General features: G+C 32.9%; 1 protein-coding gene across 3 annotated transcripts; it reads left to right on the top strand.

The window, feature by feature from the left end:
- LOC109331591 (MND1-interacting protein 1-like) lies at window positions 4798–17171 on the top strand. Of its 3 annotated transcripts, XM_019566181.1 has the most exons (4): window positions 4798–4801; window positions 12623–12631; window positions 12933–14457; window positions 16355–17171. In XM_019566181.1, the coding sequence occupies exons 3-4, from the start codon at window positions 12934–12936 to the stop codon at window positions 16862–16864; spliced, it is 2034 nt and encodes a 677-aa protein (XP_019421726.1). In that variant the 5' UTR covers window positions 4798–4801; window positions 12623–12631; window position 12933; the 3' UTR covers window positions 16865–17171. The 3 variants fall into 3 exon arrangements, with proteins under 3 accessions (XP_019421726.1, XP_019421728.1, XP_019421727.1); XM_019566183.1 differs by lacking the exons at window positions 4798–4801; window positions 12623–12631 and adding an exon at window positions 12721–12828 and having other exon boundaries at window positions 12955–14457; XM_019566182.1 differs by lacking the exons at window positions 4798–4801; window positions 12623–12631 and adding an exon at window positions 12721–12828 and having other exon boundaries at window positions 12931–14457.

Below are 17859 nucleotides of genomic sequence, written 5' to 3'. Positions count from 1 at the left end.
AACCTTTAAGGAGTTTTCTAACCATTCAAAGTTTGGATTTTTCACTTGTTTTTGGCTTGAAAAACAATAGCCTTGGACAAGTTTAGAATAGTATACTTTTATGTTGATGTTTGATTTTGTTTAAAAGGGGATGATTTTGTTATTAGAGGAACCTTTAAAGTGTTTAATGACAAGTTGAAAGATCAAAACTTTCCTTAGCTTTAGGTCTAAATCATGACCTAAATGTGTTTAGGAAAAGTTTAGTTTCTAACTTTGAAATCCAAAATGTTTATGGATGTGTTATGGTGAAAAAGTGTGCTTTAAAATATTATGAGTTAAAGGTTGATTAGTAAAGGATATTCTTTGACTTCCAAGTTCAAGTAATGACTTGGGATAAAAGATGACTTATAAAAATCTTGACTTTATAAAATTAAAGTGTTAGGAAGTGATAAAAGTGTAAACTTTATTAAAAATTCACCTTGGAAAATGCAGGAAATCGGGAACAAGACTTTCGATGATAAATGATGGTTCAAAAATGTGAATCTTGGACCGGATGAATGAAAGTTGTCAAGTTCATAAATGGATCAAAGTGTTAAACAATGTCTTTACCTTAAAGTTATTATGAAGAAATCTTAATTGCAAATCACTAAATTGTTTTTGTATCTTTAGTCTCGAAGCTCTCGAAGTCGGTCAAACAACCCACTATCTCGTAAAGAAAATCAAGTGCGAAGGTGATGAAGAATACATTGTAACATAGTGGTGTCCAAATATGACACCCGGATCTCCTAAACTATCTCAAAAGTTTGGAGTTATATTTGTGTATTAAGAAAACCCGTACTTAATCAATTATTTTGTATGCCTAGATTTTGTACGGATACTTTCTTAAGTTGTATGATTAGGATAGCTTAAAATATCAAGTATTGTGATGGCTATCCATGGGGAACACCACTCGAGAAACTAAAATGCATTGGGATCGAAAACAATAAAGAGTTTCGATCCGGTAGCCCAAAAGGGCGAGGAAAATGGTCCTGGTCACTAGACCACCTCGCCTGGGTGAGGGAGAAACAAAGAAGAATGTTTCAAAATAGCGCTTGGGCGAGCAACCCCTCGCCTGGGCGAGCCAGCCTTGCTTGGGCAAGGGTTTCTCGACTTGGCGAGCCAGCCTTGCTTAGGCGACCGTGTCTCGCTTGGGCAAGGGCCAGACAGCCTGTTTTTGGTGTTTTTGATGCCCGGGCGACCGTACCTCTCCCGGGCAAGTCCATACGGGTATTGTGACCAATTTATGGTGGATTTTTAGCTTGAGCGACAGTCCCCTTGCTCGAGCGAGAACCATGTAGGAAATTGAGTCTGTTTTGATGAATTGGTCGATTGAGCGACAATCTCTCGCTTGGGCGAAAGACAAACAATATTTTTGACTGATTGTGATTGCTTGATTGCTTAGGCAATAGCCCTAGCTTGGGTGTGAAGTGTATTTAACCTTGGGAAAAACTGTGACTCAGATGATTGAACCCGGTGCCCAAAATCGACAAACTTATACAAGTACATTTATTCTTGCGCCTATTTAGGGCAAGGTTTCCGACTGTGATGTTGTGTAAAAAAGGATTGCATGATACCACACAGTGAGGTCGTCTGACCATAAGAGGATTGGCCATGTGGCCGTCCAGAGTGATTCAACGATGGTTCGTTGTGGTAGGGATGTTATTCCTCTATTTACGTGTTGAGGTAAGATCGGGTGCCACAAGAAGCATTCCTATGGGAGATGTCTTAGGTTGGGCCGATCATATAAAATAATGATTAAAAGATTTGATCGGCTAACCTCGGTCAGTGTGCATACTCACTATGGATAATGAAGTATTGGAGAGGAAATTTACGGGAGACGAACGAGCCCCGGGATGTTGAGAGGGACGACGATGGTGGTGGTTTGTCAGCAAAGTCTTGAGGGTGAGTCTAGGTGAGACGAGTCCCTTGTATTCATGGATGAGGTATTCTGTTGGATCAGACAGTTCTCATAGCGCAAACTAGACGATCTCTGACAACCCCTCTTTACAATCAGGATGAATGAGGGGGATGCCCAGAAAGTGTTTGATACGACACCATCCTAAAATGGACAGTTCTTCGGAAAATATCGATCACTTATGGGACCGGTACTCTTGGTTATTTTCGAATAGTATATTGGGAGGATATTGGTGAAAGGATGGATAAAATAAGCATAACACTCATACATTGAGATTGTGGACTTGGATACTCATAATTTGAGATTATAACATCATTCATCATTGTGCATTTTATATGTGATGTATATATTGTGTTTATTATGTGTGTCTGTCTGCATGTGATATTCCATGTAATTACACGCCGTCAATGAGTAATATTCATTAGATGTCTTACTCCCTCTTCTTTTTGTTTGTCTTCTATTTGCGTTTTATTCAGATCAATCGTTCTGCAAGGATTCGGAGTTACCGCTTCTTGATATCCCAGGAGGGGGCATGGAGGATTGAGGGAGAGCGGTACACCTACACAAGCCCTTGCAACGTAGATTTGTGTAGGGTACTTTTTGATGTGCTGGATGTCTCAGCCTTTTGTGTAATTTCAGTTTGGCGAATATTTCTTCCGCCTTGTATTTCGTACAAATATTTTCCATTATTAAATGAAGTATTATTCAAAGTTATATTGTGTTATTTTTTGTTACCATTAGGTAATGGTTTTTTATTTTCCATAATGTATGTTACTTAAAGTGATGTCCTGAAAAGGAAACGAATATAAAGATGATAAGTTTACGTTACATTATTCAAAAAAAAATTACCCATTTTTGGGCATTATATTTATAGAGTAATTTTCGGAGCGTTACAATGCACATGTTTATCATGTGATTAACAACTAACTTTTAATTCAAATCATTCATGATGAGTTATAAGACACATATTTATTATTCTCACAGTTTTTATATGAGAACCGTTCTTACTTGAGTAACTCCTTATATATATATATATATATGTACATGTAACAAGATGCTAATGAGTTATAGACTTGTACTTTGTTTACTTTAGAGAAGAAAATTTGAGGAAAGAAAAATTGAGAGAAGAAAATGAGTAGAAAATATGGTAATTTTTTAGTTGTTTGATATGATGGAAAATGGAAAGAAAGTAAAGAGAAAATAATATAATTATTATTAATAATGATATTTTCTTTGTACTATCAAGAGTATTTCATCACTCAGAATGTGAGGAACTAATCTCTTTCGTGACGTGGACTGTCTCTCCTAATAAGTGTCTAACTCAGGAATCAAACCCTTGACATTTTAGTCTTTTTGTAGATCTAACAAGACTTTACACCATTAAATTAGTGTCTTATTGTTTATTAATAATGACATTGACATGCAATTGTTAGTTTGTTTTCTTTGAAATTTTAGGAAATTATCAATTATATGTGTGATTAACATGAAATACAATTTTTAAATGTATAACGAATTAGAGACGAGAAAATATGACACTAATTTTCTCATACAAAGACTTGTTAACTCAAAGTATGCTCCAAATCATGTCATAAACCAATGAAAACATGCAATGTCAATTAAAAAATTAAATATTCATTATTTTTTCTGTTTTTTCTTCATCATCATTAGTTTGGAACATGGTTTTAGACAAACTTTGGGACAATCAATTCTGGTCTAATTTTTCCACTTGTTTTCCTCCCAATAATGGAGAGAAAACATAATGGCATGAGTCCCACTAATTTTTTCTTTCCTTCCTTCTTTTCATTGCAACCAAACAATGGAAAAGATTTTTTCTTTCCTTTTTCATTCCTCCCACTTTCTTTCCTTCTCTTTTTATCCCAACCAAACATAGCCTTATAGTGAACGGACCAACCTTCAATTATTAAAATTATAATGAACTCAATATCCTCTTATTTATTATAATTAGTAATTGTCATAATTAAATAGTGTTGTATAATTCATGCATTTGACATTCATGAATTATCTAAGGTGGCGTAATAAGATTAAAGGAAAAATATTAGACAATATAATAAAATTATCTCATTCATTTAACAGCTAATATGTATATCAAGTTATTTAAAAATGAATATAAAATGGTGATTAAATAATTTTTTTATTTTTTATAACTTAAACCTAAAATAATACATACTAGAATTTTTTTAGTTTAAAATAATAACTATGGTTACCAATAGGTAACTTTGGGTTGTGATCTTCTCCGATACTCATGACTATAATATTGGACTCAGATTACGACATTTGACGTACCAAAAATTTAATGATATAGATTTTTATTATTTTAGGCTTAATGGCAGATCTAAGACTCATAGGTAAGGTGTACAATATATATTAAAATTTTAAAAAAAAAATAAATATCATTATATATAAAAAGATGAAAACATTAATGTCAAAATCACAAAATTTAAATATATCTAATCGAATAAATTGTATACTTCATGATTTTTTATTTTGAAACCATTGAATGATCAACTCATTCTCAATGTTGTTGAACATTTCTCATTCAATATATGTCATTAGACAATTATTTATTCATTGATATCTCATTCGATTATGCAATATATTTGTCACAACCTTCATAGTTGAAAAGATTGTTTTTAAAGTTATGACAACATCTAAAATCATTGCTAACTTCATAAAAAAATATTAATGGGTGAAAATATGTTTTTCACTTTCAACCAACTTATTTGAAATAATATTGATTCATTTCAAAGAAGCAAATTAAACATTGTTACGTATATCAATGATGTAAGTTCAAGTTGATTATGAAGCATCACTAAATTAGTTGAACAAAAATCACGTGGATAAAATTTTGTAAATTTAATCAGTATTTATCTTGGAGAAACATATAAAGAAGCAACTGAGTATTTATCTTAGAGAAACGATCATGAAATTTCTTAAGTTATATATCTACAATACTATAGACTAATTCAATATGATAATGATTATTATTTTTTTTTTTAAACATATCATGTCATTTGGGGGAAAATTGGGCATGTAGAAATGTAGATGGTATACATCTTTTTTTAATAAAAAATTCAAGGGTGCATGTAGCACCATCTATATTAGGTTCCAATTAATTTTATTATCGTTTCTTAAGATACATTTTTGTTGGGTTTATTCAAGTGTGAAGTCCCACATTGGATATGTGGGGAGGAGTAAAAGATTTTATAAGAAGGAAAGGCTCATGGAACTAATGTCTTAAGGTTTTGGTTCAAGAAGTGATGTCTCACTTGTGACTCTTCACTCTTCCCATACCCATGTAACAATGGAACTCCCCGGTGGTTAGAGGCTCCCTGGTCGTAGTCTAGTTCAACAAGTGGTATTAGAGCCTTAAGGTTTTGGTTCAAGACGTGGTGTCTCACTTGTGACTCTTCACTCTTCCCATACTCATGTAACAATGGAACCCCCTGGTGGTTGGAGGCTCCCCGGTCGCAGTCTGGTCCAACAAGTGGTATCAGAGTCGATGGTTTGGCTAGGACATGATGGGAATCAAGGGGGAGCGGACCGGAAAGTGTGTGGTACCATATTGGATATGTGGGGATGATGAAAGAGTTTATAAGAAGGAAAGGCCCATGAAACTAATGCCTTAAGGTTTTGCTTCAAGATGTGGTGTCTCACTTGTTACTATTCACTCTTCCCATACCCATGTAACAATGGAACTCCCCGGTGGTTGGAGGCTCCCCGGTTGCAGTCTGGTCCAACAAGTTGGAACTAATGCTTTAAGGTTTTGGTTCAAGATGCAGTGTCTCACTTGTGACTCTTCACTCTTCTCATACTCATGTAACAATGGAACTCCCCGGTGGTTGGAGGCTCCCCGGTCGCAGTCTGGTCCAACAAGTGGTATTAGAGTCGATGGTTCGGCTGGGACATTGTGGAGTTATTCAAGTGTGAAGTCCCACATTGGATATGCGTGGAAGAGTGAAAGAGTTTATAAGTAGGAAAGATCCATGGAACTAATGATTTAAGGGTTTGGTTCAAGATGCAGGGTCCCTGGTGGTTGGAGGCTCCCCGGTCGCAGTCTGGTCCAACAAGTGGTATTAGAGTCGATGGTTCGGCTGGGACATTGTGGAGTTATTCAAGTGTGAAGTCCCACATTGGATATGCGTGGAAGAGTGAAAGAGTTTATAAGTAGGAAAGATCCATGGAACTAATGATTTAAGGTTTTGGTTCAAGATGCAGTGTCCCTGGTGGTTGGAGGCTCCCCGGTCGCAGTCTAGTCCAACAATTTTAGTACTAAAGGGTCTAATACTATAAAGGAAAAATTCACTAATTCGTATAGTTATTAGACACAAAGTATGAGCATATATGCTTCTTATGCTTCAAACTTTGATAGTTATAAATTTTCTCTCTCATCCTCAAACAATGTCTATAAAAACTACATATTAAAATAATAAAATGTGAGTGCAATAAGAAAATGATAGATTTCTCTGACATATATAAGAAAAGATTAAATGTTTAATATATATTTTACTATAAAAAATTATCGTCTACGTTTATGTAAGAACTTTTCATCCGAGAAATATATGATGTTTTTATTTTTTTATATTCCCTAGCTAGTGTCATTAAACACAAAATAGCCAACTTTATTACTTTTTCTTGTTTTGTTGCTATTCAATAAAATAACTCTCCTTTTTATGGCGTCTAATAACTCCTCGTTAAGTTTAAAATTAGCATTTCAGCTCAAAACTGTTTATTAAAACGTTGAAAAAAATGTAGATCATTTAATTTGATTAGTAAAATGGTTGAAAATATCTAAAGTATAAACAAAGGGCTAAAACATCCAACAACGGAGGAGGTTGGTTCAAGTAGTACATATTTGAACAACAGAGATTGATTCAAGTAGTACATGTTTAATTCCATTTAAATAACGTCTGGAAAAAAATATTCGATGGAAAAGTTAATCTCACATACCTGTGGATGTTTCCAACTCGGACAAGATTACATTCAATACAAGATATTGTGTTGAACAAAAAAAAATGATAGGCTAAAACAACGCGTAAAATGAAATTAGGGGGAATTGATTGTTACTATTACCCATCTATCTCAAATGACAATCGCATGTCTTGAAATTTTGGGGAAATTAAAATTTCAGAACCTGTATCACTCTTTTAATAATTATATGATTCAGCATAAGTTTTTAATACTTATCTTATCAACTTAAATAGTTGATAGTTTTATTGTTCATTTAAAACTAATTTATCACTCAAAGATCGTAACTCAAAAAGTTGAACTGTATAAACTATAAACTGGTCTATTATATTGAAGCACAAAATATAAAAGTGCTAAGTTATCTAATTATCTTATATTCGATTAAAACAAACGATTTGTTCACATGACAATTACAACCCATCACTTGATTTTGTTTTTGAAATATTATATTTATTCAAAATAAATGAATGGAATAACTGAATGTATTAATTTAAATTCCACATAATCTGAAAGGTACATATTTTAACTAAGAGATTAGAAATAATTGAAAATTTGAAATAACATAATAAAATAATTATTAATTCTTTTGATTGAAACTCATAATCTTGTCTAAACAAGTCAAAATCAAACCAACTAATCTAGGCATCAGTATTTTCCTCCAATGCTTTCCTGTCGACTTCCACACATGTCTTGCATTTACTTATAGTTACTAAATTATACTCATATCAATGAGTTTTAGAGAAATTATTATATCAACTATGCCTTCTTTTTTAAATATACATAAATTACATCTAATTATATACATACATTATATTAACTAGATATATAGGAGAGATAAATGTATTTTCTTAAACAAAAGATGGTACCAAGGGTAATCAAGTTAAATAAAATATGACATATTGAGAAGACAAATTTAAATAGTATAAGTATCAATGTCTATTCATTATTTTTGGTTCATTACGAACTGTATCAATAATTCTAAGACAGTATTTAAGTCACTCGTATACTATATTATAACTAACCAAAATAATGAATAGACATTAACTCTTATACTATTTGCACTTATCTTCACATTATACCACATTTTGTTTAATTTCATTAGACTCGTCACCATTTTTTTGTTTAAAAAATTACATTTATATTTCATACCTAGATAGTCAATGTAATATATATAAAAAATTATGAGTGATTTGTGTAGGTTTAAAAATGAATTTTTTCGTACAATTTTACTAAAAATAGGATGTATTAGGCTAATTTACTCTACTACTTATTTATCAATCACATTTACATTTTTTTGGTTTCCCACATGTATCCTCGCATTGGAGAAAATCATGTTTGAGCTAGGAACATCCACATGTATGTGGGGCTAACTCTCTCAGCATATATTTTTTCCATCCACAAGAGTCGAACTTCAAACCTTGCTTAAAGGCAATCAAACATGTAACATTTGAATCAGCACCAATTGGTAATCACATTTACATTTAACTTAAAACCCTGCATTACCAACGCAAGACCCCATTGAACTCATTGAATACTTATATATGTTAAAAGTTTGATTACTGTAATCGACATTTATTAAGAAGATAATCATAAATTTTAAACTAGATTAGTTTCTTACCTTATACCAAAACTTTGCCATTTCTTAGTGTTGATTGCATAGAAACTCACGTCTACATTACTTCCATTTAAAACATTTCATTAATGGAAAACTAGGGTGCACTTGCACGTATGGATGACAACAAAACCGAACATGTGGGTACCCACCCAAACCGAATCCGAATTTAATGGGGAACACGATGTGATTGAGTTCGAGTTTGGGTTTACCCGGGTTTAAATTTTGGGTTCAAGTTCGGGTTTGGTATATCAAAGACCTAACCCGAACCCGCCCCAACGTAATGTAATTCAATTTAAAATTTAAATTTCTATCATGTACCCATTGTTTTTAATTTCTAATTTTACTTTACATACTATTGGATCTTCAAACATAAAAGAAATGAAATAATACAAGAGAAAATAGAAATCTTAGAGAAAAATTACACGAAAATAATATCATATTTTTCTTAATACATTATAATTTTTAGGTTTTTTTTCGGATTCGGGTTATCTGAAATCCGACGGGTTCGGGGATGGTATCTTTATTTTCAACCCCGTTGAGTTCGGGTTCGGGTTTTGAATTTCAGGTTTGGGTATGTGCAAACCTGACACCGCCCGCCCCGTTGCCATTCCTACTTGCACGTGTCGCTTCTTTGTTTATGCATAATGCACAAATAATGTACATATATTTTATAACGTCAATAAATCATATATTGAACAATTATATTTTTTTGCTTTCGTAATAATTACTTTAAAGTCATATATAGAATCTTGTACAATTAGGTGTTAGAGAGAAAAAACTTTATATTGATAATGCATAAAAACTAAATTGTAAACTAACCTGCATAAAAGAGAAGTAATATCTTGAGTTATTCTCTATTTATATTTTATTTTTAGTGTTATATTGTTTTTATCTCTATTTTTTTCTCATTTGAAAATAAGGGTAACACAATGAATATTTAGTAATTTTTTTAATGTTGAATCTATAAGTGACTCAAGGGCAAAATGTTAGAAAAGTCTTACCGGTGAGTTTGTGAAAATTAAGTTGTGTTAAATTTTTAGCTTCAAATGTGTATAAAATTTTCCTTTTGTAAATTGTTTAAGTGTGACTATTTTTCAACAATATATAGTTTGTCTAAATAATTGTCCCGTATGCATAGTTTAACATCAAAGTGTTAATAATTAAGTAAGTTACGACCTATTTAATTGTTATAACTGTGTTTTGTATTATTTGTGTTTTCTACCTTTAGAAGTTCATATCCTTGTTTAATTGTGTTATTTCTAATTCTCTCGATTGAGATCAATTAATTGTATAAGTTGTACACAATTTAGTCACTTTAACTCAGTTCTAGACAACATTCTAACTTCAAAATTTCGTCCTAAAATAATTTTGCAATGCTTGTTTTTGTTATAAGTAAAGATAAATTTATTTATTCCCTATGGTTTGATAATGATTAATATTTTGTTGTTGTACCTAAGTTTTGATTAAACCATAAACCTAATGGTGATTAAATGTATAACATAAATCAATCATGCATGGTGATTAAATGTAATATATAAGGAATGTATAACGTAATAAAGTCTCTGATAGTGCTCATTTATAGAAGATTCTTTTAAATTAAAATTCAATATATTAAAATTTTAAAATATATTTCATGTGTAAGGTATTTGATGGGATGTGAAGTAATAAAAGAAAAATAGGAACATAATAAAACCTATGATAATGCTAATTTTTAAAAGTTTTTTGTTAAATAAAAAGTCAATATATTAAGCTTAAAAAATATTTCACTTATAACTTGTTTGATAAACTGTGAAGTAATACAAGAAAAATAGGGTCACTGAGTTAAGAAAAATTAAGGTGTTTGTTCCATAAAGTTAATCTGCATTCAAAATAATAATTTAACAAAATTAATGGAACCTAATGAATTGTGGAGTTATAATTGAGATATTATGTAATAATTGGTTATAATTCAATTGAAACAAATGATAAAGAGTGTTTTTTATCTTATGTGTGAGGTTGCACACCAAGAGATAGGAAGCTTTTTGGAGAGAAATTTTTTATTGAGGTGATGACACATGTCTTGGGTGATATGAAAAGAATTTTTTTTTGTTATATAGTAAATAGATAGATAGATAGAATAGATGAATATCATCTTTCATATCTAAGTGTCAAAATTTGAAAGTGTCAAAATTTGTAGTTAGGGGTAAAAACAAATATAACATAATAGTTAGGGGTTTATTTCTCTTAAATCCAAATAAATAATGTAAAACATGTATTAATGATTGAGTAGTTAATGTTGATTGTTGAAATTCCCTAAACGGTCAAAGTATCAATTTCTAATTGCTTGCAAAAATGATTGTTCGAAATAAATTGGAGTTAATTGATTCCTCAAGTGAATTTCAAAGTATCAATGGCAGAAAATAAAAGATTAAAATTTGAACGAATAATCATAAATTTCACAAAATCAATTCTTAAATGATTGTAATATATAAAATTTGATTGAAGATCATACTAAACCATAATATCACAATTTAAAGTAAAAAACTCAAATCATACCAAAAAATTCCTATTCATGGAAGCATTAAAAACACAGTTAATCAAATTCCTAAATTTATTTCTCTTAAGTTAACTTGGATCATGTTTTCTAGTACGTGTTGCTATTACATGTATATATCTGAAGATGATAGATGTGTTGGAGTTTGAGAGTTGAAAATGATAGATGTGTTGAAAAAGTGAGAGACATTCTAATGAAATGACAATCAGAACAAACGTGAGAGAAAATGCACATGTTTTGTCCCTTTTTTTATTATTTATTTAATGAATTATTAAGTTGAGATTTTTTAAATAAATAACATAGAGTAGCTTTGATCTTGTGTGTAAGGTTGTAAGTAAGAGATAAGAAACTTTTAGAGGGAAAACTTTGCATGAAGTGTTGACATGTGTCCTTAGCTAATGTGACAAGAGTAAACTTTACATGAGGTCGTCATACGTATCTAGACTGATGTGGCAAAAAGTTTTTTTTGGGTTATATAGATAATAATATATAACATATTTTTCCTAAAAAATTCTCCTACGACATGAAGAAATGAAACATGTATTGTAAAATATTATTAATAAATTATTTTACTTATAACATTCATCATTTTCCTGTGATACAGTGTTAGGGGATACATATTACTCTTGTTTAATTATTCATTAACTACTCCAAGCCCAAAAGCCAATGAGTTATAGCGACTCAAGATTAGTTATAAATTATAGAGTTAATTACACTTACACCCCATAAATTTTAGTGAAATTATATAAATCATCTCTCACTTTTTTATACTTACACAAACCCCTCTAGTTTTTATACTTTCATTACACTGACTACCACTGCATGAAAATTAAGTGTAATTTTTTTAAACAAAAAATGTGATAAATACAATTAAGTTAAACAAAAGATAATATATTGTTGAGACAAATCCAAATAATATATGTATTGATACCTCTTTATTATTTTTGGTTTGTTACTATATAATATAAGAGCGATTTAAACAATATATATTTAGAATTGTTGATACGTTACGTAACAAAAAATAATAAAGATACATTGATTTGTATATTACTTGGGCTCTTTTTCATAATGTATATGTTTTGTTTAACTTAATTGCATTCATCACATTTTTTATTTTAAAGATTGTACTTATTTCTTATGCAAAGGTGGTTAGTATAATAAAAGTATAAAAATTATGAGGTTTATATAGGTGTAAAAAAATGATGGATGGTTTGTATAATTTCACTAAAATTCAGGAGATGTCAGTATAATTTACCTAACTTATAAGAAAGTTAATGATCATGCGTGCGTGTAATAACACCTAATTAGTTGTAACGGAGTAAAAATTAGTTATCAGATTAACAACTATCACAACTAATTATAACGTATAAATCAACAGGTGGCGCTCCTGAATTATTCGTAAAATAACATTATAAAACATCTTATCCATTTAAGAGTTATACGCATATAAGTTCTTTTTAAATTGAATACAAAATGGTGATTATATGAAAATTTGTTGAAAAATGTAGAATCAAGTCTAAAAAAATTCAAAAAGACACAATTTTTACTGTAAGAGACATAAAAAATAATAATATTTAAATAAAATATGGAATAATAAAATAAGGGTGATGTAAGAGAAATGAGTAAAATTTTCTGGCATATATAAACCTTTCATGAGGGAAAAGTTGAAGCTGACCTAAGTACAGAATCAGCTTCTGATTCTCCTCAAAATCCAAAAATCACTGAAGCTGACCTAAGTACACAAAATAACAAACTTTACATGTAAGTGATTCTCTCTCTCTTTCTTCTCTTCATTTCTGTTCATCAAGTTTTGATTTTGGTCTTGTTTTTTCAATTTCTAATGCTTTTATTCCCAATACGAAGTGGATGGGTTTCAATTCAAGGGAGAAAAATATGAGATCAAATCGAAGAGCTAAACCATCATCATCATCATCATCAACAGCAGCAGCAGCAGCAGCACCAAAACCTGCATTGGATGATCCTATATCAAAGTCCAGTGCTGATTCTCCTCAACAAAACCCTAATCCTAATAGTGGTAGTGATGAAGCTGACTGGAGTTGCTGCACTGAGGAACAAATGGAGGAGTTTCTGGTGTTGAAATTGGAGTTTATATACAATCAAGCGATTTCAAAGCTTGTTGATTTGGGTTATAGTGAAGATATTGCTCTTAAGGCCGTTTTGAGCAATGGGCATTGCTATGGTGGCATGGATTTGTTGGATAACATTTTGAGCAACTCCTTGCAGGCTTTGGATAGTAGCAAGGGTGATACAAAAGAGTCTAATGCTGTTTTCTCTGATTTGATGCAGTTAGAGAAGTATGCTTTGACGGGTTTGGTGTGTTTGTTGCAACAACTTAGGCCTAATATGAGTAAAGGTCATGCACTGTGGTGTTTGCTCGTGAGTGATCTTCACATAGGTAAGGCTAGCACTATGGAGATTCCGGTGCCCGATATTGGGTACACTGATCCTGATCCTGATGTTCTGGCTTCGTCTGCTGCTGTGGCTTCGGATGCATCTTCTCATGGAAGCAGTGGTGGCACGGAGATAAATTTGAAGTTGCAAAGGGAAATTGAATTTCCGAAGAGGTTTAATCTTTCACCTTCGATGATGTCTTTACTGAAGAAAAATGCTGCTATGTTTGCTGCTGGTTATAGGGCAAACTCGAAAAGATCGCAGACACTGCCGGCGAAGGACACTTCTGGTAGTAGCATTGCCATGTCGAATTTAGAGTCTACGGCTGTATCTGGGGATCCCATTGAAAAGTCTAGTGTTGGCCAATGTCCTGATGACCAAGATATTATCAAAGATCTGGTAAGTAAATTGTGTGATCTAAGTCTTCGTGAGAAGGGGGTTGTGGCAAAAGATCAGAGGGATCAAGTCATAATCAATCTATTGTATCGGATTAAGGATCTTGAAAAACAGGTCGAGGAGCGAAAAGAATGGGCTCAACAGAAGGCAGTGCAAGCAGCAAGAAAACTAACTAGTGATATGACTGAGCTCAAAACCTTACGGATGGCAAAAGAGGAGGTTCAAAGGTTGAAGCAAGGGAAACAGTCGATTGATGACGCGACCATGAAGAAACTGTCAGAGATGGAGAGTGGTTTGAGACATGCTAGTGTTGAAGTGGACCGTGCAAATGTAGCTGTGAGGACACTAGAGCAAGAGAATGCAGAACTCAAAGCAGAGATGGAGGCTTCCAAATTAAGTGCATCGGAGACAACGAAAGCTTGCAAAGAAGTTGCAAAACGGGAGAAAAAGTTGCTGAAGAAGCTTCAGACTTGGGAGAAACAGAAAGCTAAGCTAGAGAAGGAAATTGCTGATGAAAAAGTGAAGATATTGCAGACACAAGAAGAATTGGATCAGATTAGACAGAGTCAAAAAAATGCTGAGGTTTGCTCTTTATCCGCCTTTATTTGTCTACATATCGACAATGAATAATTGATTGCATATATAACTTGAAAAATTTAAAACTGTTTAGTTGTGTGTAGCAGTAATGATAGGAACTAGAAAAAATTAATATGTTATGTGGTTTTTGTCGTTTTCTTGCACTTCATTCATCACAATGATTGCATATGTAACAGTGTAGGTCATGAAACATGGTGGCTTAACAGTGTTTGCATTAAACACATGCCTGACATTTGTGTTACACACGACACTTCAAAACTATGCAACACTATACTGTATGCAACTCCACACCCATTAGAGTGTCTGTGTGTAATTGTTTACATGTAACAATTACTGGTTAAACTGTGGAGAGGAGGGGCCACCCAAAGATGCTATATCGACATAGTGGATTGCGAGTCACTGCTATACCAAAGATGGTGTATGCAATGTAAAATTTCACAATTTGTAATACACGTAATTGATAATCAAAACATAAAATACTCAAATCTTAAGAATGTTCATATTAATGCCCAAAATGTAGAGGTTAAAGTGTTAAAAAAGGCTGGAGAAAGAGCACTTACATGAGATATAGAGGTTGCGGCGGACCCACATGCAAAAAATATATGGCTTGCAGACTGCATGCCAACAAGGGAGGGTGTGGAATGACTGTGGGCTGCGCGGTGCTGGCAAAAGTGGGATGGATTGTGCAAGATCCCTAATTTTGTCAAACAAAGGCAGCAACACCCTAACTGGTGTGAAGGAGAGCTACCCTAAACATTGGTCTCCACGTGTGACAGTTCATGGGAGAGCAAAAACTCCCTCGACTGGAGCAAGCATGTGGCTTTAGTGAGGGTTAGTTAAGTGGGGATAAAATTGTGAAACAGAGGTTTCATTCAAAAAGGAAAAGAGAACAGATTCATCTTTGCGAAGCATTGCAGCTGCAATATGCCGCTATTCATGCTACGATCCGCTAGGGCTAAATTTCTAATGACGTCTGTGTGATGAAGTGTCGCATGCAGGTGGCTTTAAATTTGGGATTGTAATAAGCAAACTAGTGTAAATGAATATGAAATTTTTATTGGTGCCCTAAGTCTACCCACCTGCATGTGGCACTTTATCACACAAACGTCATGAGAAATTTGGGATTGTAATAAATTAGGAACATGAAATATATTTTATTTTTCAATAATATTTTGCTTGTATATGTAATACTAAAGTCTGCATTGCCATTGACGGCTTTATTTAAAAAATATTAATCCTAACTCTACCTTCACATGGCCGATTTTGGTGGGAGAAAAAAAATGTAACTCTACATTCCCATTGCCAACTCTAGCCTAATAAAAAAAAATTGAAAGTTGCCAATGGAAGTGGGGAGTTATACTAAAAAATTAATATATCCTAAACTCTACATTCTAGTTGACGAGTTTGACTTAGGGGTCATTGCCGAGTTTCATGGAAAACACCACCCCCATTGACGACTCTCTAAAAACTACGCTAGTTTGGTAATTAATTTAAAAGGTGCACCAAGACTATAATATTTCAGTCAAGGTGCATCAACGACGTAAATTTGCTCTTTTCATATTTTGTTATAATCAGTCAGTTTGGGGGTCCTTGATGATTATGCTATCTAGATATTTTCTTATTCATAATCCATGAGGTGTATTGTTATATATGAATTATCTATCTATCTATCTATCTATTTAGTCTATTCAAGTCCTTTTGACTAGTTAGCTCTTGTTTTGTCATCTCCATACAATACATTTGTACTGGTTGCTTTTCCTCAGTGCTAAATATCATGATAAAACTGCAGTTGCTCTGAAAATACATCCATAAAGCCTTTTATTTTATATCTCAGACCACGTTTTCTTCTGAACCATTTATTCTGTGTAATAACTTGTAACAGATCAAGTGGAAGGAGGAGATGGAGGCTAAAGAGAAAGCCGTAGGACTGGTTGAGGAGGTACGCCGTTCTAAGGAAGCAGATGAAACCAATAATAAGAGGAGGCTTGAGGCTTTACGGGTAAGGATTGAGATAGATTTCCAGCGCTACAAGGATGATGTACTAAGACTTGAGCAGGAACTTTCGCGTCTTCAATCATGTGTTAAGTCCCCTAAGTTGCAATCAAATGCTTCATCTGGAAATAAGTCTAAGGGTCCAGAAACAGAGACAATTGCTAAGCTGCTTCAAGAATTGGAAAACCTCGAGGGCTTTTCAGAGAAAAATGAAGTCAATGGTGGAAGAGAATGCATTGTATGCAAGAAAGGTGAAGTCTCTGTTGTTTTCTTGCCATGTACACACCAAGTTATGTGTGCTACTTGTGGTGATGAGTATGGAAGAAATAGTCAAGCTGCTTGTCCTTGCTGCCGGGTTCCGATCCGACAGAAAATCCATGTATTTGGGGCAAGTTCTTAGCTTATTTCAAGTTAAGAACTACATTGCCAGAAAAGTTTGACAGAATTTTCAAACATTCAAAAGGGCAGTTGTTCATTGTTGGATGAGCATAGGGGTTGAAGTATACTTAGCCATCCAAGAGTGAATAATAATGCCAACTCATTCTGATCAAATTTCTGGGTATACCTAGTATTTTCCTTATACCTTTCATTTGGACTTGTGCAGGCATACATTATGAACTTTTTACATAACCATTGGGACTAACTAAACTCACATTGTATGTTGTGATTCCAATAGGGGTTTAATGTGATGGATTGATTCTGTATTGGATGACGTTGAGCACCCGAACCTTCAAAATTATATCGATTGGTTCAGTTTGGGTTTAGTTGAATTTTGGTGTAAAAACTGAACCAACCCACAAAATTTCCGGTTGGATTTGTTGGGGTCAATGTTTGAGAATTGTCCTCATTTAGATGTTTGGCTATTCCTAGAAAAGAGTTCTCTCCAGGATGCACATGTGGCATGAAAAAAAAAATTAGCGGTCAAAATTTTAATTAGTTTTTAATAAAATAATATAAAAATCATAAAACACAATTTTATCCTCATATTTCAATATTAGATCCCCGGTAGTAGAGAGGATCTGAACCTCCTAGAAAATTACTCTCATGCTAATAGGATGGAATTCTCTCTGGTACCAAAAGAGGATCTGGTTTCCTCTGATGATCTGATGAGGATACTATGTGGAAGAGTTATATTATTTTATCAGTATTTCAATATTACTTATCGCACCAGAAGAAAAATGGGGATACCCTATAATTGATGCTTAAATCAAGTTTGTCTAAAAAGAAAGCCATAAGAAATGACTAACTCTGCACATACATACATTAAAGTGTATCATATGAACGTAGTAACTCTTGTTTTGTAGGGTTTCCATTGAAAATGTTGTTTTCTTGAAGATTTCTCACCACTTAGATTTGCTCTTTCTGACTTTTGCGCCAATCATAATTAAGCATTAA

This window comes from Lupinus angustifolius, chromosome LG17, assembly GCF_001865875.1.
Source record: "Lupinus angustifolius cultivar Tanjil chromosome LG17, LupAngTanjil_v1.0, whole genome shotgun sequence".
NCBI classification, from domain to species: domain Eukaryota; kingdom Viridiplantae; phylum Streptophyta; class Magnoliopsida; order Fabales; family Fabaceae; genus Lupinus; species Lupinus angustifolius.
Note: the sequence above shows the minus strand (reverse complement) of the source record. Positions and strands in the feature narration are given on the sequence as shown.